The sequence below is a fragment of the Bemisia tabaci genome, chromosome 8 (genome assembly GCF_918797505.1).
Source record: "Bemisia tabaci chromosome 8, PGI_BMITA_v3".
NCBI lineage: Eukaryota > Metazoa > Arthropoda > Insecta > Hemiptera > Aleyrodidae > Bemisia > Bemisia tabaci.
In genome coordinates, this window is record NC_092800.1 from 19091313 (window position 1) to 19114156 (window position 22844).

At 40.8% G+C, this 22844-nt stretch overlaps 3 protein-coding genes across 4 annotated transcripts in view; 2 read left to right on the forward strand and 1 right to left on the reverse strand.

Annotated features, from left to right (window-relative positions):
* LOC109044414 (tRNA (guanine(6)-N(2))-methyltransferase THUMP3) overlaps nucleotides 1-22844 on the forward strand; it is a 64703-nt gene that overhangs the window by 17568 nt on the left and 24291 nt on the right. The window lies entirely within an intron of this gene.
* LOC109044418 (sialate:O-sulfotransferase 1) overlaps nucleotides 1-22844 on the reverse strand; it is a gene marked incomplete in the record, with an annotated part of 50336 nt that overhangs the window by 10825 nt on the left and 16667 nt on the right. Inside the window, 4 exon segments of the mRNA XM_072303762.1 lie at nucleotides 3074-3313; nucleotides 5260-5490; nucleotides 13588-13643; nucleotides 16235-16511. Of these exon segments, the coding sequence (XP_072159863.1) occupies nucleotides 3074-3313; nucleotides 5260-5490; nucleotides 13588-13643; nucleotides 16235-16431 (724 nt within the window).
* On the forward strand, nucleotides 18099-22560 carry LOC109044417 (uncharacterized protein in vnfD 5'region). Its single transcript, XM_019062129.2, has 3 exons — nucleotides 18099-18215; nucleotides 20205-20582; nucleotides 21614-22560. The coding sequence occupies exons 1-3, from the start codon at nucleotides 18153-18155 to the stop codon at nucleotides 22535-22537; spliced, it is 1365 nt and encodes a 454-aa protein (XP_018917674.2). The 5' UTR covers nucleotides 18099-18152; the 3' UTR covers nucleotides 22538-22560.

The window sequence follows — 22844 nt, forward strand, 5'->3', positions numbered from 1 at the left end:
CTGGTGGAGACCTCGCCTTTTAGGCGCCCCCGAAGTATTCACGCTCTTTACGCCCCCAGAGCGAGCCCGTGTCAAGTGTGTTGCCGGGCGAGATTTAGCCCTTTCAAAAATCGATTTTTAATGTTGCCGAATCGATATACTGATCGGTTAAATCGATTTTGAACGATTTATTAAGGAAAATCGATGATTTTTCAGGATCGAAATTGTTTATTTTCGATTCATGAATGAATAAATGCATCTGAAATGACTGAAGCACACGGAACCCTACGTATTTTGATACGTAGAATTGATTTTTAACGTTGACGAATCGATTTATCTATCGTTTGTATCGATTTTTTGCGATTTTTTACGGAAAATCGATGACTTTTCGGAATTAGAATCGGGTTTGCTCCATCCGAGATCGGAGATATGTACCCAACATGATTGGAGCACATCGACTCTTACGTATTTTTATACGTGGAATCGATCTATAACCTCGATAAGTCGATATATCGATCAATTGTATTGAATTTTTTCGATTTTTTGCGGAAAATCGATGGTTTATCGGGATTGAGATAGGTGTCTCTCCATCCAAGATCGGAGAAATGTACCCTTTATGATTGGAGCACATCAATTCTTACGTATTTCTACACGTAGAATCAATTTTAAACGTCGACGAGTCGATATATCGATCTGACATACACAACTCTTGCGATTTTTTACGGATATTCGATGGTTCTTTTGGACTGGCATTCGAAACATCTACCAGACATGACTGGAGCACATCGATTCGTTTGTGATTATTATCGCAAAATCAATTTTTAAGAAGTCGACGAGTCGATACGTTGACTGGTCATATTGATTTCTTGTGATTTTTATGGAAAATCGATTTTTTGAACAGGAATGAAATTGGTTACTAACGGTTCGAGGGTGGAGATATGCACCTGACATACGGTCGGAGCACGCCGTTTCCACGTACTTTTACACGTAGAATCATTTTTAAGGTTGACGAGTCGGTTTGGCGATCTGACAAATCAATTTTTTGTGATTTACGGAAATCCCATGGTTTCTTGAAGTTGAAATAATTTTGATTTTAATCAAAATGGGAATGAAGGAATGCACCCGACACGAAATGATTCTACGTGTAAAAGTACGTGGAAACGGCGTGCTCCGACCGTATGTCAGGTGCATATCTCCACCCTCGGACCGTTAGTAACCAATTTCATTCCTGTTCAAAAAATCGATTTTCCATAAAAATCACAAGAAATCAATATGACCAGTCAATGTATCGACTCGTCGACTTCTTAAAAATTGATTTTGCGAGAATAATCACAAACGAATCGATGTGCTCCAGTCATGTCTGGTAGATGTTTCGAATGCCAGTCCAAAAGAACCATCGAATATCCGTAAAAAATCGCAAGAGTTGTGTATGTCAGATCGATATATCGACTCGTCGACGTTTAAAATTGATTCTACGTGTAGAAATACGTAAGAATTGATGTGCTCCAATCATAAAGGGTACATTTCTCCGATCTTGGATGGAGAGACACCTATCTCAATCCCGATAAACCATCGATTTTCCGCAAAAAATCGAAAAAATTCAATACAATTGATCGATATATCGACTTATCGAGGTTATAGATCGATTCCACGTATAAAAATACGTAAGAGTCGATGTGCTCCAATCATGTTGGGTACATATCTCCGATCTCGGATGGAGCAAACCCGATTCTAATTCCGAAAAGTCATCGATTTTCCGTAAAAAATCGCAAAAAATTCGATACAAACGATAGATAAATCGATTCGTCAACGTTAAAAATCAATTCTACGTATCAAAATACATAGGGTTACGTGTGCTTCAGTCATTTCAGATGCATTTATTCATTCATGAATCGAAAATAAACAATTTCGATCCTGAAAAATCATCGATTTTCCTTAATAAATCGTTCAAAATCGATTTAACCGATCATTATATCGATTCGACAACTTTAAAAATCGATTTTACGTGTAAAAACACGTAGGAATCAATGTGCTACACATGCGTAGACAACGATAAGAACCCCGCCGATACATCATTTCTACAAGAAAACAGCAAAAAATTAGGCCGGATTGTGACCCCTTTGCCCCCCCGTAGCTCGAAAACGGTTCCTATACTCATCTTGAAATTTTTTCCTGAGTTTTCTGTTAATATAAGCTTCCATTTAAACCTTGGTCCGATGGTCGAATCGAATACCTAAAAAGGGGCCAAATTTTGGGAGGCTCTTTTCTGCTCCTGCGTTAAAGTCTCTGAGTCGGCCGAAAAGAGTTCAAGTTCTCCTTCATTTTGTGGATATGCACTTCTAACCTCTCGAAAATCAAAATACCAGTATCACGTGCCTTGCTCCATCCAACTTTTGTACTCTGCGGTAAATCTCGGAGTCCGCAGAAAAGAGACCAGTTGCACTTTTTCATTGTTGTGGATGTGCGAGAAACCGGGTCTGTGAAAAGAGACCTCATCTTTTGCAGGTTTTTAACTTGGCGCGAAAAAGGATCGGAGGAAGCGCCTGCGAAGTTGTATGAATACCTCAAGCATTGCACCGTCTTCCTGAGCTCGATCCCCAGTCTCGCTCTCGGCTCTTGACTTACGAATCGCGCAAAGCTCCGATATGCACACGCTATTTGAAGGTATTTATGCTGAAAGGAACTATTTTGCATGTAAACCGTATGTACATAGTTCCTTTTAGAATAAATGTGTCCATTTGGAAATGCGTAAGGCACTAGGGCAACGCGCGTACACAACTTCAAAGTTGTTTGCAAAAATGGAGTGCATTTTGATGGAAACAAAATAGATTTTATACCATCCATTATTGGAGGTCGTAGCCCACGCAATTTTCCCAACGCCTACGCAGTTTGCAAACAACCGTTGCAACTCGTTGGTTCGTGAACACTGAACATTTTGCACCCCTGATCCGCTCCCTCTAACTCTCCCAGAGTCGCCGCCATTTTTTTTTTTTTAAGCTTTTGCATCTCCATGAGATTCAGTGCCCATGGCGTGCCTCAGGTATTTAATAAAACTGGGCAAAGGTAAGCATATTGAGTGATTGAAGAAAGGTACCTCTTCCTCTGAATTTGTTGTTGGGGGCAAAGCCAGTGTGTCCACCATAGAGATAATTCCTGTAAGAGAGGAGCGCTTCATAGGGATTCCGGAGAAGAAGGATAGCGCGGCCATTGAAGAGACTGACCTCAGCTGTTTTCTCCGTGGGCAATTTAGGCACTGCACCAGCCAATGCAAAACCATGCGTTTTTTGCACGGATGTGCACCCGCAATCTGGGGACTCCCGCTCACCAAAAAACCCTGCAACGATATCATTTAAATTCGTCATTTTTCCCAACAAAATTCGGCTCTTGGATAGCTCGCCGACCGCGGAACTGCCAGTTTAAGAGTGAAATATGGGTCAGTTACGTTGGGGATGGAGGTTTTTCTTGAGAGATTAATCTGGAGGTATTAAAAACCATGCCCTCGTAGGTTTGATTAATCAAACCTCTTGGAACTATCCCTGGTAAAAATTGGCGATAAGAGCTGCGTTTCAAAATACCATAGGAATTCTTATAGCCGGCTAAAGAAGGCTACAGAAAATCATAAAGCTGGCTGTAGAATGCGGAGAAAATCATACGGCCGGGCTATACGAAGCGATAAAAAATTATGCAGCCGGGCTATAGTTCCTATCGCCGGGCTTTACACTTTATTGCCTGGCTGTTGCTTTTTCTCCATCGATTATAAAAGGCTATAAGAAATTGTGTAGAAATTCGTGTGCTTTGGAAATCATTAAGTTTGATACGGAGCCACCTTAATATTTACAAAACGCACATTATATTTTCCTTAAATACATATTTTTTTTTCAATAATTAAAATGAGAATAATCCATACAGGATGTCCAAACACTTCAAAATCATGAGTTGAATAACGCTGACTGCGCCAGATTAAATATTAGAGCCTAACACAAAGCGGAGCGGCGACGCAATGGCGCCTACAAACCTAACAGGGATACTTCACGCATTGCGCAACGCGTGAAGTATCCCTGTTAGGTTTGTAGGCGCCAATGCGTGTTTCGCGCTGGCTGCCCGCCTGCCACGGCGCTTGAAGCAACTATTTCACACCAGAGGTATTGCACAGTATCATACGAAACTGAAGGCGATCTAATATATTAGGAATGGCAGGCATCCATCAAAAGTACGGAGCTTTCCTCGCAAAATAAATCAAGATACTACGGCCCAAAAAGAGAGCAGTATTCCAAAAACTCACCAAGTCCTAGCATCTGTAATTAGTAACGTTTAGCATACTTTATCGCCTGGCTGTTGCTTAATCGACATCGGCTATAAAAGGCTATAAGAAATTGTGTAGCCGGCTATAGAAGCTATTGGAAATCTTACAGCCGGCTGTAGGTCTATGGTAATGGTATTTTGGAACACAGATTCTACTGCCAATTTTTACCAGAGTTTGCTCGTGTGTCGACTCGCTCAATGAGTCAGTTGCGCTGGTCTTAGAATCGTATTTTAATGCTTCATTCTTGTCCATCAGCTAAAAATACTGAAGTTCTGTCCAAGCAGCAACTTTCTACGTTCAATATTAACCGAGATATCGCGCTTTGAAAAACTTTTTTGACGTCATCCACCGCTGTAGTGACACCTTCGGTTTCTTCTACCTTGCTTCCATCCGAGTTTCACATTAAGCAACTAGTACAACCAGTAACTGATGAAAGCAAGGTGGAAGAAACCAAGGGTGTCTTCACCGCGGTGGATGACGTCACAAACCGAATTTTTCAAAGCGCGATATTTTGGTTGATATTGAACGTAGAGAGTTGCTGTTCGGACGAATTTTCATTTAGCTAATCTACAATAATCAAGCACCCAAATACGATTCTAAGATCAGCGCAAAATGACCTGCTAAAGCGTGGAATTTTGAGAATCTGGTTAGCGCCATCAGGTGTTGCCATTATTGTGCAAATGACTCTTTCATTTAAGGGAAATGTCAGTAAGAATAATAGTTTTTGCCACAAAAATGAGGAAAAAAATGTCTTGATAATAATTCCTTAAATTATTCCGATACAATTCCTTTAAATTGCAGCAAAGGCATGTAAGTTCTTCTATAGTAAGAAACAGCAGACACAATCCTAGCAACAACTGTGCTATACTGTGCTACGGAAGAATGTCGTATGAGCCTTGATTTTTGTACTCACTATGCTCTCTTCGCTATCACGGCAGCGCTGTAACATGAGAAGAGTTTGTGCAGAGATGAAGTACCTTTGCTGAAGATGAGTTTGTCGGCGTAGACGCTACCGGTAAAGATCCCGGTGGTGGTCTCAATCAAGTAGCGGACCCAAGTGTTCCCACTTCCGGGGAAAGAGACGAGGGCCGTCATCGGGAGACTCTTCTGCCTCGCGAACTGGATGTAGTACTGGCGACACTCCTCCGAGCTCGGCCACGGTGTGAACTTCTTCTTCTTCCGGTCGATCTCGACCGCCATCAGGTAACCTGGAAACCACGCCACGTCCTCGCATCAGCTTACTCCCACCTGTATCGCCCCAATTCTAGAACCCAGCCAGCGGGCTGATTATTGCGATGGAGATGTTGCATGTGTGGGGAATTTGCGATTTGACTGTTGATTTCTATGTAAAAGTTCGCGAGAAACACGATGGTGCCACTGGTTTTCTCTGAAATCAACTCCCAAGCTCCATAAAAGCTCTCAAAGTGAGGCCAAAATGGAGGGGATATCCCACCCTACCCTGAGAGTCCACCTCTACATCAATACAAACTCTCCACGCAAAGATAGAGAGCAAATACATTGACAGGGCTGTCACTTTATTCGGGGACTCTAAAACTGAAAACACGGCATCACTGCTTATGTAATTATTCCCTATCTTCGCATGGAGAGTTTGTTTTGATGTAGAGGTGGACTCTCAGGGTAGGGCGGGATATCCCCTCCATTTTGGCCTCACTTCGAGAGCTTTTTTTGAGCTTGGGAGATGATTTCAGAGAAAACCAGTGGCACCATTGTGTTTCTCGCAAAATTTTACTTAAGAAACAACAGTCAAATCGCAAATCACTCATACCCGCAACATCTCCATTCTAGAACCCAGCCAGCGGGCTGATTATTGCAATGGAGATGTTGCATGTGTGAGGAATTTGCGATTTGACTGATGATTCTTATGTAAAAGTTCGCGAGAAACACGATAGTGCCACTGGTTTTCTCTGAAATCATCTCCCAAGCTCAAAAAAAGCTCTCAAAGTGAGGCCAAAATGGAGGGGATATACCACGCTATCTTGAGAGTCCACCTCTACACCAAGACAAACTCTCCATGCAAAGATAGGGAGCAAATACATTAACAAGGTTGCCGTATTTTCAGTTTTGGATTCCCTAAACAAGGTGGCAACCCTGTCAATGTATTTGCTCCCTATCTGCGCATGGAGAGTTTGTATTGATGTAGACCAAGGTAGATTAACACAGGTATGGACAAGTTGGAAATTTCTCATGAGCCTCAGTACGTGTCACATGACTTCGTGGCGTAGGTTAAGGGGCCAGTTTGACCGCGCTATTCTTAACTTTATTGAATAATTGCTCCATTTAAACATCATAACACTATCACGCATTAACAATGGTAGGTAATAAGATCCTCGGGATCAAATTATTTCCAAAACTTAAAAAACGAATTATTACCAAATTGGAGAAACATAACCAATAAATCACCAACCAATCACAATAATGAAAGCATAAAAATGGCGGTCGTTAAGGGGTCACTAGAGAGCCAATAACAGGCCGGATTTTCAACTTGTCCATACCTGTGCTAATCTACCTTGGATGTTGACGTGGGCTCTCAGGATAGCGTGGGATATCCCCTCCATTTTGGCCTCAACTCGAGAGCTTTTTATGAGCTTGGGAGTTGATTTCAGAGAAAACCAGTGGCACCATCGTGTTTCTTGCGGACTTTTACATGAGAATCAACAGTCAAATCGCCAATTCCTCACACATGCAACATCTCCATTCTAGAACCCAGCCAGCGGGCTGATTGTTGCAATACAGGGTTGCCACAGTCAGGGAAAACCGGGAAATGTCAGGGATTTTAAAAAGTCAGGGAAAACCTGAAGCCCAAACTTTGGCTGTTCCATTAAAAGCGATGGATTAGCGATGTTCCTCAGGGAAGAGCGTGTGGGAGTGGGGCTCCACTCCATCATTATCAATAGATGTGAAAGTCTACAGTCGGGCTGCTACAAATGTCAGGAAAAAATCGTTAAGTCATCTTTATTTGCTCTCTCGAGAGGGATTGATGTTCCGAACAACACATTTTTCCTGAAAACTATTTCTAACCATGTATTTTTAACAATTAGGCACTTGTTCAATTTTCAAGGAATTTCATCAAAATGTGTCATGGAAATCGGGGAAATGTCAGGGAATGAAATTTTCTAAATTTTGTGGCAACCTTGATTCTGAAACCCAGTCAGCGGGCTGATTGTTGAAATTGGTAAACGAAGCTATAGGCAAAGAAGACAAAAAGGTTATTGAAGGATCATATTTGTAGAAGGGGGTGGTTGCAATGGACAAAGGAAGTAAGTAACAGACTAACTAACGCAACCCATGGGAGACTATAATTAGTCCACCATTTTCTCCCTTAGTCTATGAGGATCACTAATTTTCAACTAATAGGATTTCTCTATACTCCTAAGTCTTCTTTGTCTATCAATTTCAACAGTCAGCCCGGCCGCAAAGCTCTCCCGTCCAAAAGTTGTCAAGTAAAGCCCAAGTCTAGAGGAAAATTTCCACTCAAGTTCACTTCATACAGATTACCCAAGTTTTTGGCCCTGAGCGGGCTGATTATTGAAATTAATAGACAAAGAAGACATAGGGGGTATAAAGAAATCCTATTGGTTGAAATGGGTGGTTCTCATAGACTAAAAGCGAAAATGATAGACTAACTGCAGTCGGGTCTCTCGTAGGTTGCCGTTAGTCTATTACCTACCTCCTGTGTCCATTGCAACCACCCGCTTCTACCAATAGGATCCCTCCAAATCCTTTTTGTCTTCTTTGTCTATTGCTTTGTCCATCAATTTCAGTAATAGCCCGCAGTGAGCTAATTGTTGAAATCGATAGACAAAGCGATGGACATGGAAGACAGGGGGAAAATGGAGCGATCCTTCCGGTGGAATCGGGTCGTCGCAACGGACAAAATAAGAGGTAAAAAACAGACTAACTTACGGCAACCCACTAGAGACTCTTCGGTTAGTCCATCATTCTCCCTCTTTGTCAATGACAACCACCTGTTTCAACCATAAGAATAGCTTCGTTTTCCCGTCGTCTTCTTTGTCTATAGCTTTGTGTATCGGTTTAATAAGCAGCTCGCAGGTAACTGAAGTTTTCGGTAGATAACCGAAGTCTCCAGGAAAAAATTCAAGTCTCAGTATGCCAAACAAAAACTTCAGTTACCTGAACCAAGTTGGGGCCCTATGGCGAAAAACCTCGGTTACTAAGGCTGAAAACGTTAGTGTTAATCACGATTTGAAGTTTTTTTCCGTGCGCAGAATTTTACTCCACTTTTTCCATGAGTGTATAGTCCGTACGCTGCTGAGAAAAAAAATTCGGTCATATGAATCGTAAGTACGATGTTCTATTATGTAGAATGACTTATCACAAACTTCACGTAGAATTTTTGTAAAATACACCGGAAATGCACGGAATTAAGCTCCGGGTCTAAGGACATTTTGTCAACGATTTTTTGTCCGCGCTCCTTCTTTGTCCAGTAGTTTACGCCCACAAGTAAAATAAGCAATCGTGACTTGGTCCAAGCGTTATATTTTAGTCAGTATGTAAAAGTATATTGACAATATGGAAATGAGAAATTGAGACAGAAGGAGGTGTTGTTACGGTTGCTCATTTTCTAAATGAAATGCTATTACTTTCTCCTTTTGAATCATCTTTTTAAATTGTCATTGGTGAATATTTGGTTTCATTTCTATCCTTAAAATATTGAATATACAATATACCAACAACAATACACAATATACAATACAATACAATATACAATATACTGTACATATTACACTGTACTGTATATATTGTATTTATATACAATATATATAAATATGTGTAGGTACTTTTTTTAAATTTTTTTTTAATTTTTTCTTTACGAAATTATTACTTCATTTTGAAAACATTTATATTTTTAAAACGTGACAAATATTTGTAAAACCTTTTCCAAGCGACATTAATCTCAATGAGCCGCAGTTGTGCCGACAGAAACTGCAAAAATGAATAAAAGAGGAAGAAATAAACCAAGGAGCACGCAATCTTTAGCTTTAACCCATTTGTACATCGATCTTTTAGAGTCAAATACGTCAAATTTTGAGCGTTTCGTTGCGCGTACACCTCGCTGCAGCACAATAAAAGCACAAAATGTAAAAGAAAAAAATTAAAGTGCTTTGGAAATCATTTTTGACACGGAACCACCAATATTTAAAAAGCACACATTATATTATTCTTCTCCTTTGATAAATTGATACATATTTTTTACCCATCAATATAATGAGAATAATCAATGCAGAGTGTGCTAACATTTCAAAATCATGAGTTAAAAAACGCTGACTATGCGAGTATAAATATTAAAGCCGAACAGAGCGGAGCGGCATGCTGCCAGCGTGAGAGGCTCACTGGCGCCTACAAACCTAAGTGGATACTTCACGCATTGCACAATGCTTGACGGCGCCTACAAACCTAAGTGGATACTTCACGCATTGCTCAATGCTTGAAGTATCCACTTAGGTTTGTAGGCGCCAATGCGCGCTCCGCGCTGGGCGGCGCCTGAAGCAAGTATTTCACAACAGAGGTGTTGCACAGTATTATACGAAATTGAACATATTAAGAATGACAGGCATCCTTTAAAAGTACAGATCTTTCCTCGCAAAATAAATCAAGATACTTATCGTACACAGGAAAAACCTAAGAGCCTTTAGCTGAGGCAAATATAGAGGTTTATCCGGTTCAGGTATAACAAGGTGGGAATTTCTTGAAAGATAATTAAGTCCTGTTAGGTACACCAAAGAGGTGTAGAGAGATTTAGTGAATTTTGTCTCATGGAATTGACGCTCCCCCATTTTTACCAAAACTCTCAACTATATGTATATTATTCTCCGTTGGACCAAACAGACAAAACAAAAAAACAAGCAAACCCTCATTCTTCCAAGACATTATATATTTTCATCCAAAAACGTCGTGAGCAATTGTCGTTTGTATTTACATGTGGGCCAATTAACTTTGGGTCTCAACTGGCACGTGGACCAAAACTTCCGCGCCGAAAAAACGCGTGGACGTAAATTACTGGAAAAAACAGGTGCGCGGACAAAAAATTGTTGACGAAATGTCTTATATGTCCAAGCTCCGTCGTGAGAAAATTCGAAGGGCGTATTTTCAAAGTCTCAAGAGGGTTTTCATACCGAATCGTCGAGATTTTTGTCGTGAAAATTTTCAAATTGTGCTCTTGGTGCACAGTGGATCGAGTCGATCAGAGAGGTCGGAAATGAACTTTTTTACTCAAACTGCAAATTTTGATATTTGATTCGTCACATCATACATTTTAAGGGGCGTCCCTAAAAGAGAATTTCACGAGAAAATCAATGGAACGACTTTTAGAACCTCAAAGTTTTATATAAACGGAGTTATAAGCTTTTAAAGTTTCCAAATTTTTTCCAACTCCGACCTCTCCAACTGACTTGATCCACCTTGTGGCGGATCGTTTGAGAACTCCTTCTCAATATCTCGAACCGAAGTATGTTTTGCAATATGGACTCATACTTATATTGTGACCAGGGCGAGTAATTCAACACAGGTGTTTTGAAAGGCGTTCATGAGAACTGTGAGTCGAATGAAATTACGATAGGCCTTAAGCGGAGATTTATAGCATGCTCCAACTGTTATCAGCTCGCATGCAGCAGCGTATTTCACTCGAGGTGAAATTAGCGGTCATGCAATATTGCTTCTCTGCACCTAATGTTACATGGCGTCGAGGCAAGCTTACTCTCTCTAGAGCGCTACCAGTTTTACCATGCTGAAGAAAAACGCCACATGTGGCTCCAGACGCGGCCAAATTCTTTCCGAAGAAGACTTTAATTTTTAAGAATATTTATCCTTGAATTTTTATAATACCCCCAACAATTTTGAGACTAAGATCGTCGCTTTTTTCAAAAGCTGCACCTATGCGCCTTGTCCTCCAAGTGACCTCAATTTTAGTACAAGCAGACTGTTCTCATCAAAAAACGAATCAATGACGAAGTATTCAAACGGAGCCGGCTTAAAGCTCCTCGCATAAAAGTCCAGGCACGGCACCCACAAAAATCACGTGTACAGGGTGTCTACAAATCCGGAAAGTACGGAAATAGTACTGATTTTTTAAGGGCGGTCCGGAAGTACTGTAAAAGTGCGGAATTCTGCAAGGAGGTCCGGAACTTTTTCATTTTTTTGTCATTCTTGTCCCAATTTGAGCGGGAAATTCAAATTTTTAAAATTTGCCGAATTTCTTCAGTTGGAGGTACTGAAAAAGTACTGAATGTTTCTGTTGAGGAGGTACTGAATTTCTTGGGAATGTACTGTAAAAGTACTGATTTTTGGCCAGCCTGTTTTATTAGACACCTTGGTGTATGTTTCTACTTAAGTTTTCTTTTATTCAGGTATTTGCACTTCTGGAGTTGAGTCTCGATCAACACTCTCTGCTTGCTCTTTTGGACTATGCATTTCTAACTTTTGGGTTTTGTATTTTTGGATCTTTGCGCTTTTGGGACCGGTCCGATTTATTGATGATTGATGAATATCGCGTTGAGCAATTTACCGAAAACGTCTTTCAGAACGGACCTTATTAGTAACAAATTTCTCAGCCCATAACTCAGTAGTTACCATTTGGCAGAAGTTAGAATGGGGTTTTAAGAATTATTTGATTTTAGCTATTGAAATAAGCGGAAGCTTTATAATGTGCGCCGAAGTCTAGCGTTCAACATTACAATCCAGTGAGGAGTCTCAATAGCGACGTAGAGAACTATATAATCATCCAGGCAGTCCATGGTGGATTGTGGCATTATGTGAGGAAGCGAGACAGACGACAAGGGAAAAGAGATTAACTCATTTTTCAGCAATTTTTGGATCTTCGTATCTTCTACTCTGATGGACTCGGTGCATAACGTTTGCGCACACTTTTTTTACCGATAACGTTTGCGCACACTTTTCACGAATATCATTTGCGCACACTTTTTACCGATAACGTTTGCGCACACTGCACTATTTGGCAACGCTTCAATGATGCGTCAGTAGTATCGCTTCGTGATAAGACAATTCAACGGACGGATAATTTATAAACGGACGAGGGGAAATTTTCATTTAAATAAATTCCAATAAGCAATCAATAAGTAAATGAATAAATAAGTTAATAAGAAGAAAATAGAAAATGAAGAAAGTTAAGAAAATTAGGTATATGGTTACTCACAGATTTTTCGCTGTTACTTCAGCTAAAAATGCTGTCACTGTCTTCACCGGAATCATCTTCAGTGCAAGGACGGGTTTTAGGGCTGTTTTTGAAAATTAAATCTGTGCGAAATGATGAGGTGTTCACTAAACGGAATGCTCAACAAAAAAAAGATGATGAAATTATTGTTTTAACCAATTCGTACCTCGATAAGGACCTGAGAATTACGGAGTTTCTGGAAATGGTTCGTGAAGTTAAATACCCCGACAAAAATGATTCAGACGAAGAAAATAAGCCGGAGGATGTAAATGACTCTTTCAATGCAGACGAGCCTGATGAATCCATTTCTGAAAATGGTGCTGATGAAACTTGCTCTTCAAATGCAACCTGCCCTAAAAACAGCCCTAAAACCCGTCCTTGCACTGAATATGATTCCGGTGAAGACCGTGACAGCATTTTTAGCTGAAGTAACAGCGAAAAATCTGTGAGTAACCATATACCTAATTTTCTTAACTTTCTTCATTTTCTATTTTCTTCTTATTAACATATTTATTCATTTACTTATTGATTGCTTATTGGAATTTATTTAAATGAAAATTTCCCCTCGTCCGTTCATGAATTATCCATCCGTTGAATTGTCTTATCACGAAGCGATACTACTGACGCATCATTGAAGCGTTGCCAAATAGTGCAGTGTGCGCAAACGTTATCGGTAAAAAGTGTGCGCAAATGATATTCGTGAAAAGCGTGCGCAAACGTTATCGGTAAGAAAAGTGTGCGCAAACGTTATGCAGCCGATGGACTTAGATTCTAAAAAATTCTCATGTGTTTTTACTCTTGTTTTTGCTCCATCTTCATTTCTTTCCTTTTTTTAAAAATGTAATTTGAATTCACCACTCTTAAAGTTATAACTATGTATCTCAGGTAAATCGAATCGCTTTTCCCTTGTTTTTTACGTATATTAAGATGAAAGTATGTAAGTTGAAATGAAATTACTTAAAAACAAGTGCTCCAACAAGCGTTTGCGGCTTAACACCCAACTTCAGCATTAGGGAAGAGCCTCGCGAAATCGCCAAAATTTACTCTAAAAGCGATCCTCCTATGTTACTCAGCATTTTCATTGAATTGGATTTACCCATCTTTGATCCTGATAGAAATTCTGACCTTCCATCCTCCGGCGTGTTAGCGTTCCTACGAAAAAAAAAAATTCAGAATAGGAGTTTGTTTCTGAGGCGAATTTGTCATGATTATTTCTCTCCCTGTCAAGATCAGGGTGCCCGCAGTCAAGGGAGACCGAGAAAAGCCAGTGCAAATAAATAGGTAGGCCAGTGCAACAGAACAAAATGACCTAAAAAGTCGGGGATGAATTATGTTAACTGGACACATTTTGACGTGTCTTAGCTTCAACTTTTCGCTTGGCCGACTCAAAAAGTCTTAAAATTACTCTAAAAATTCTGAGAATTTTCATAAAACTGTCAGAGAAAACCTAGAAAAGTAAGAGAATCTCGAAACATTTTTGTGGCCTTGCAGAAGATAGAACAACTCGACGTATTTTTGTTTCAGGATTAGCGTATGCCTTTACTCAAAAACCCTCTTTTGGTCCAGTCAATCTATAGCTTCTGGAAAAATCAATGTATAGAAGGTTTCTTTGCGGAAACATGTTGCATTAGGCTACCAAAACAACATATCAAAAGTCAATCTGGCATTTTTTGTGGTAAAATCAATATATAGAAGGTTTCTTTGCGGAAACATGTTGCAATAGGCTACCGGAACAACATATCAAAAGTTTACCGAAATTAGCTGTCCAATAAGGGCACTATCTTGAAGAAAGGCGAGCTGGGGGGCCAAAATACGCCGCCCAGCGACCGATTTTTCGCTCATATCTCAAGACAGTCAATCCCACGGTAAAATGTCCTTTTATAAATAAACCTTTATAGAAAACCTTCATAAAGAACTCAAAATTTCCTATTATATAGAAACACTATGCATTTATCAATATGCGACTTCCAGTTTGTAAGATGTCGCGGCTGTTCTCTGCGGCTGGAAATATCGAATTTGCTTGAAATCGCGCTTTTCCCACGAAATCTGAAGTTATCTTCAAAACGGCGAGTCTAAGGAAAGAAATGTTTCTCAGTGCAATGAAAAAGCATGAAATTTCTTAAGAACATTGCTTGATCATAGATGTTTGAACAGTTCAGCCATCCTCGAACGTGAATATCACTCCATCTCTTAACTTCACTTCTCTCTGCAATAGATTTAGTCTTGGAAAATTTATTATTAAGATGCGTCCGCCGAATATTTTAGGTAATTTTAACTTTAGTGTCTTCTCTGAAATATTTATGCTGGCTTAAGGCAATCTTCCAATGAAAACTGATAGTTAGTATATGCAGGTACGTTAAAATCATCTCTAATTCTTCATTCAAATTTACACTACCCGTTCACAGGATATGGCAAATGAGAACAATAACCATGATACAACTTATCCATGCTTTCTGAATGGTGCGTTGCTGCGTCTGCGACGAGATCAAAGCTATTTTGAGGACTAAGGAACAATGCCGCCAAACTGACAATTTTGGCAAAAGTCAGTCAGCAAATTTGCCGCACTCCACGGCATAAACCTCGCCGGTCGGTGCGGAACGCATATTAGCGCCTACAAGACTGCTTGAATACTTCACGCATTTCGCCTAGAGCACAGTGCGATCGCTTGCCGGCACGGAAAGCATATTAGCGCCTACAAGACTGCCTGAATACTTCACGCATTGCGCCAAACACAGTGCGGTCGCTTTCAGTTCGAAAAGCTTATTAGCGCGCACAAGACTGTAGGAATGCCTCACGCATTGCGCCAAACACAGTGCGGCCGCTGTTCGGCCTAAAACGCAAATGGGTAATTCTACGAATATCTGTCCAATTAAACCTCCCAAAGACTAAAAATTCAACTTTAAAATTTTGGATTTAGGGTTTGTTTTCCCAGTCAAGCATAGTATCAGGCTTAAAATTTTAATACGGGTACCTTTTTATATCAGGCAATTTTTCCCTCTCCTTTTTACACACGAAATATCGTATGCGATGGGACGGTCGTGACAAATTTACAAAAACTCAAAGAAACCTTCTATATGCTGATTTTCCCAAATTGCCCTGTTTTAGAGCTGATTTGAATGGTGACTATTTGAGTGAATACTCTATAATGGAGATACGGTGCAGGCAATGAATCTTGCTTCATTTTTATTCGTTAAGCAATTGGAGTTATCCAAGGTCAAAACTGTTGTACTTATCTCGCATTTCATTTAATAAGGGGACGCATTTTTGTGTTTAACGTTTTAATGCTCGCTACTCTACGCAGATTTTGGAGTTAGGAGTGAATATCAGACTCTCTTGGTATGCTCATCGTGAATTTAGAGTCACTTTCCAACTAAAAAAAACTCTCTCTTTTGCTCCAGCAAAAATTTGCAACTGACCGACCAAACCATTCGCAGCTTATTTAAGAACTAGTGTGTACATTCTCTACGTTGAATACTCAAACTTCGATCTTTCGCAGAAGCATCGGTGAAGGCCTGATGGATTTTCGGAGTTTCCTATCTGTCCATACTCTCACTATGCAGGTACTCTAGATGAGACATAGCCGACCAATTACGCTCCGCTATTTAACCTATACCTATCATTTATGTTTGCCCGACAAGCACAAAATTTCAATAACCGGCTCGCGGGCATTCTATTTGTTTTTGTCTCGGTTTCCCATTTTGTTGCGTTTTGGTTTTTTTGGTGGTTCTAATCCATGTACCTACTTGGAGACGGAGGCGTGTTCCTGATGGTGGGAGGGTGAGGGCGGCGGCGGGGGACGGGGGTTGGTGAACTGGTAGCGGTGCATGGCCTCGAGGATGGACTCCTCCAAGTCAGGGATGAAGAGGAGGAGCACGAGCATGCCGAGCACCGTGGCCGACATCATCAGGAACAGCTGCATCACCTTCAGGAACGGACTCATCTTCGGTTTCTGTCTCGCTCATTGGTCCAGCGCAGCCTCCGCTCCGCGCCCGGCTCTCCGGCAACCCGCCTTGCGCCCACCTGTCGACACAAGTAAAGTGCCATGTAGCCATGAATAGGAGAACTAAAGGGAGATGATGGATTCGGATGATGGAAATATAAAAACGTGAACCGATCGACAATTCTACGAGTTGAGTGACAAACCCGTGAACCGATCGAAAAACCCTTAAATCGATCAACAACACTGAATCCATTCACAAACCCGTGAATCGATCGACAAACCCGTGAATCGATCGACAAACCTGTGAATGGACCACTAGACAAGGTACGAATTTCAGCAATCTACTACATTTTTCGTAACTAGAATTTCACGTAGAACACGATGCGCACAACAAAAATTACCGAAATCAACTCCTTACGAAGATATTAAATGATTCTTGATGCGTGAATTCAAACCACCCGCTCATGAAAACTCAATGCTCTACGTGATTCACATCGAGCGCTAAACGTTATCATGAGAGTCTCTGCGATATAAAAATCTGGCAACCTCGATCTTCGAGCTTTCGCTAAGCTATAGCAAATTGCCTATAGTTTGAACAACACATGGTGGGAAATGAACATTGCTCGTTTGAGAAGCTTGCTGAAACCGTTGTAGTGCGCGATTTGACTCACGTAGAGCTTTTAGTTTCTTGTCAGCGGGCAGTTCAAATTCCTCTTAACCAATGTGTAATAAAAACGTTGATATCTTCGTTAAAAGTTGGTTTCAGTAATTTTCGTTGTCAGAATCGTGTTTTACGTAAAATTCTTGTTAAGAAACATGTATCAGATTGCTTATATTTGTACCTTGTCTAGTGGTCTATTGATCGACAAACCTATGAATTGATCAAATTCTGTAGATCGAATCACGTCAATCATTTCACGTTTTTATTTTTCGATCGCTTCTTGTCGATCGAATCCATACTCTCTGATATGGAACTAAGAAGTCTTGTTCAGTATTTTAGATAATTGGTGACAGTGCTTTCTGAACAATCTACTGCACCCAAAAAATGTATCCCCAAAAAAATTGCAGCATGACGAATATTCCCGCAGCCTCGTAACCACCGTGGAAACAATTCAAAATATTTTTACTCACATTGAAAAGTGTAAGGCATTCTTTTAAACTCGCATTAGACACCGAAAAATCTCTGATTTCTTCTTTCGAAACCTGCAGAAACTGCACCAAAATAACTAACTTAAAGCTGAATAAATCGAAAACTACGGATGCTCTGAGAATATGTGTGCAGAAGAAGAGATCTTGAACTTTTTAAAAACATTTGTTAAAAGTGACCACAATAGTATAGGAAGAAGAGGAGTTAGAAATTTATGACTAGAAACAAATCCTTGATGACTCAGCGTGAGAAAAGTAGATCACTAGTGCACTCTCAAAACATTTCAGCTACCACTCGACCTTTGATTTAATTCAGCTTGTCTAGCATGTAATTAAGTGACGGCGACGTCTTATCGAAATTAGAGGGATAGCATCTGGACTATTAATAATCACTTTTTATCCATCGGGTTTTGAGGAGCATGCTCGCTCAAGCTGTCGAGCCCCCTTGTTGCACCAGCTGAGGAGTTTAATACCCATGATTTGTGTACGTCATGAATAACGTTTTCGCTCATAATTTGTTCCTCAGTCTGAGTTGATGACGACTTTTTCCCCAAAGTCCAGGGAAATTCACCAAAATGGTGTCGAAAATGACGTGGGTGTACGCGATTTTAGGTTTCTCTGCTGTCGGGTGTGCTTTCGTAAGTGAAAATTGTTCCTCTGTATGTGTATTTTTTGTCCCATTGGTTCTGAGCTTTATGAGATTTTTAAAATTAAAAAACTAACCCAAGTAACTGGTACTTTAAAAAAAATTAGAGGTGGAGTAGTTTTAAATACCTCTAATTCTTTAAATCGAATCCAAATTATTATTGATTAAGATTAGAGTGAGATATCGATGGCTAAAGTCCAAAAATGCTTAGGTATCTCCGTTGCAGCGCTTGAAGATCTCCAATAATGCTTCATTTTTTAAAAAGAAAACCATTCAAAGCATTTTTCCTTTCCTTCAAATTTTCTGTGAATATTTTAGAATGAGAGAGAACAATTTCAAGAAAAACATTGTTGCTAAATTTTCGTTTAAGAGCCTAAAACGTGAGCAGTGTTGAACACACAACATTGAAATCGGAAATTCTAATTTCTTTATTTTAGGCAATGATTTATACTTTCGTTGCGTTCTCGCAAATACTATGACTAAGCATCAGCAGAATGACATTACACTTTCAAAATTCGAAGTTATATTCAAGAGAGACCATGCTTTAATAGGTAGTGTAAGTGTCCTCTCAGGTTTAATGGAATATGTGGATGCATACATGAGCGTCAAGACTGTCATGAAAAAGTTGTCATTCTCTGATTATTTATTTACAATTTTTCCTCCAGGAATTAAGTGAGTCGACAAGAGACATGAGACCATCCAGTAGTATCTTGGCAATAGTGGACGCTTTTACTTTCGGGACTTCAACATTTAACTGTTGACCTACCTACTTGGTTGATAGTTCCACCATGATAATCCATCATATTATAGGTGTTGTATAGGTAGGTCAACAACCGAAAAAAGACTGATGACTGATGCTCCCTGCTAATTTTCCATCTGGAATCCCTGGTAAAAATTGGCAGTGGAATCTGTGTTCCAAAATACCATAGACCTACGGCGATGAACCATAGCCGATGGCGATAAAGCAACAGCCAGGCGATAAAGTGTATGCTAAGCGTTACTAATTACGGATGCTAGGACTTGGTGAGTTTTTGGAATACTGCTCTCTTTTTGGGCCGCAGTATCTTGATTTATTTTGCGAGGAAAGCTCCATACTTTTGATGGAAGCCTCCCATTACTAATATATTAGAGCGCCTTCAGTTTCGTATGATACTGTGCAATACCTCTGGTGTGAAATAGTTGCTTCAAGCGCCGTGCCAGGCGGGCAGCCAGCGCGAAACACGCATTGGCGCCTACAAACCTAACAGGGATACTTCATGCGTTGCGCAATGCGTGAAGTATCCCTGTTAGGTTTGTAGGCGCCATTGCGTCGCCGCTCCGCTTTGTGTTAGGCTCTAATATTTAATCTGGCGGAGTCAGCGTTATTCAACTCATGATTTTGAAATGTTTGCACATCCTGTATGGATTATTCTCATTTTAATTGATGAAAAAAAATATGTATTAAATGAAAATATAATGTGTGTTTTGTCAATATTAAGGTGGTCCCGTATCAAACTTAATGATTTCCAAAGCACACGAATTTCTACACAATTTCTTATAGCCTTTTATAATCGATGGTGAAAAAGCAACAGCCAGGCGATAAAGTGTAAAGCCCGGCGATAGGAACTATAGCCCGGCTGCATAATTTTTTATCGCTTCGTATAGCCCGGCCGTATGATTTTCTTCGTATTCTACAGCCATTTATATGATTTTCTGTAGCCTTCTTTAGCCGGCTATAAGAATTCCTGTGGTATTTTGAAACGCAGCGCTTATCGCCAATTTTTACCAGGGATTGTTGAATCTCCGAAAGTAAAAGATTCCACCTGTCGCCAAGAGGCCATTGAAGGGTATTTTGTCTCTGGAGTCGACTCATGAGCAAAGGCAGAATTTCAAGAAACTTGATTGATCTGCAAATCTATGAGTGCATAGTTTTTAATATCTCAAGAAGAATCTCTATCCCGAGTATTTTTCAAGACAACTGACCCGGTATTTTGTCGCACAGGCACAGAGGAAACTCCCACTAGGCGTATTCGACTTTGCGGACATCATCGCGAAGAACTTCACCTACACGGATAAATCGGGTTTCATCAAAGCAGTGATGACGGACGAATCCCGGCTGATTCTCATCACCCGCCCACGGCTCTTCGGAAAAGCGACCGCTCTCTCCATGCTCCGCTACTTCCTCGAGAACCGCATCCACTCTGACACGGCCTGGAAAATCGGATTTAATGATCTTTTCCAAGGCCTCAGCATTTCCGAAGACACTGCCTTCTGCAGGGCCCACCGGGGCCAGTACCCCACCATCCTCCTCTCTTTTGAGAATGTCTTTGCCGTCAATTACGAGGCCGCCAAGACTGCCATCGCTATCTCTGTCGGGGAGGTAAGCTAGGGCATTCATAGATTTCTACAATGGGTTGGTTTGAAAGGGACACAGTTAAGTAAGGAATGGGATAGCCTCAAGCCTGGGCCCGACGATCAAACTGAGCTGACAATCTGGCGAGGTTATTGTTCTGATTGGTTCTGCGAAAACCAATCAGAGACTTCTATGCACATTGATCTCTGACTGGCGCGCGAAAATCTGCTGCGTGGTGACCTCGCTATTTTGATTGGTGCAGTTTGATCGTATGACCCAGGCTTTAAGAAAACCAGTCATTTCGAAGATGGGAGTTTCCAAACAGAGCTTATCTGTTTCCTATTGAAAAATTAAGGATAAACTTATGGGGGTTGAATTGAGAAAATAAATTTAATAGAAAAGTGAAGACACACGTGACATTGGCCATTTTTAGTTTCTCGTAGAGTTGTGAAATTAGAAAGATTCAAGTGAATGAAATTGCCATCGCCATAGTATACTTTTTGAAGCGGGAGGCTCGATAATGTGACCATTTCTCACTCAAGTTGTGACGTAAGCACATTTTGGAATCTCTTAGTGCTCATCGTATTATATTTCAGCTCTCCCATCAAAAGCAACTTCTCCCTTTGGTTCCAAGTAGCAGTGATCGCGATGAATTGCGATTTGATCGTATGCCAAAAAAAAATTCTCATGGTGAGAAAAGAATCGTAAGATCGTATGGTGTATCGGGTAAAAAGTCGCGATTTCATCGCATGAATATGCATTAAAATCGCGATATCATCGAACAAAACATAGTGATAAAATTAGATAAAATTTCAATTGTACCGAACGAAATTTTACAGAGATGAAATTGCGACAAAATCGAGGATAATCGCCCAGATGTTGATGATCCCAGCCATTTTTTCGCAAAAAAAATCGTGAAAAAATCGCAACTGATCTCAAAATATCGCGATTTGATCGTTGAAAAGTGCTATCGAGCTGTAGCACAAATCCTCAACAAACTCACTTCAAATTACTTTCTCCCTAACGTCTCTCGTGTTGGGATGTTCTTCCTGTTGTAGGTATATCGCAATCACGAGTACCTCCTTGACGACGCCATCCTCACAGGCGAGGAAAGACGCACTTTCGAGCTCGTTCGCGATAAGACGGCTCCTCTCGCCTACGTCACCGCAAGCATCGGTGCGCTTTGCCAGTATCTCCATCGAAAAAACAACAAGAGCGTCATCCTTCTCATCGGCGCTTTCGAGAAGCCTTTTCAAGCCGCATTCCACAACAAATACACGGAACCAATGCGATCCTTGATGCACGACCTCCTATTCCCCGCTCTGAAAAACAACCCTTACCTCCTCAAGGCTGTTATCACGGGCGTCAGCATCATCGGGCAAGAAGCCCTCCTTGCGGAACTCCCCGAAGTGCGCCTCCACTCTGTCCTCAACGACCAGCGCTACACCGAGTTCTTCGGGTTCCTGGAGAGTGACGTGCGCGCTCTGGCGGCGGAAACTGGACTCACTGCCAAGCGCGAGCTCTTAGACACGTGGTACCGCGGATACGACATCAGTGGTACGTTGCTCTACAATCCGTTCTCCGTGCTTTCGTTCTTGAGTCAAGGCGGGAAGCCAGGGTTCTATTGGGTGCGTCATTCGCTGACGGAGTTCGTGGTGAAGTTGATTTTCGCGATGTCCTCGCCCATGCGAATGGACTTCGACAATCTGATGTTCAACAAGAGTTTGGACAAGATGGTCTACAACGAGATGCCGTACCAGAAGTTGGTCAGCCAGGAGGAGCCGTTTTGGACTCTACTTGTTCACAATGGGTACCTGGTCGCAAAGCCCAAGGGACCGCCAGGACTTTACGCTGTTCGCATGCCCAACAAGGAGATCAGAGATGAGTTGTTTGACATGTGCAAAAAGAAGATAGAAGGAAAGATGGACGCTAAGAATCCGAATGTTTCTTACGCGAGGTACACGCCCTCGTATGCCAAGTGAAGTGGAAGGATTCTTTATAGTACCGATTGGAGGATTGTAGAAGAACTCTTTCAAAGTTAGCCTTTTTTTGTCTCTTTACATATGCATACCTGTAATATTTTCTTTGACAAAGAGCCTCTGAAGCTTATCCGAACAAGACAGTTACGTGTGCCGTGGTATCGGGTTTTCATTTTACTTGATCTTTTAATTTTTACTCGCCTCCACAAACATTTTCAAAGATTTTGAGAGCATATAGAGGCAAAAAATTACAGTTTTGCTATTTTTTGTACAGAAATGTGGGTACAATCCGAGGGGAGGATAATTAGAG

Bases quoted from the DNA above. Each gene is read 5' to 3' on its own strand.
- LOC109044417 (XM_019062129.2), top strand. From the start codon at position 18,153: ATGGTGTCGAAAATGACGTGGGTGTACGCGATTTTAGGTTTCTCTGCT. The intron at 18,216-20,204 runs GTAAGTGAAAAT...TTTGTCGCACAG, and splicing joins CTGCTGTCGGGTGTGCTTTC to GCACAGAGGAAACTCCCACT. The intron at 20,583-21,613 runs GTAAGCTAGGGC...TTCCTGTTGTAG, and splicing joins TCGCTATCTCTGTCGGGGAG to GTATATCGCAATCACGAGTA.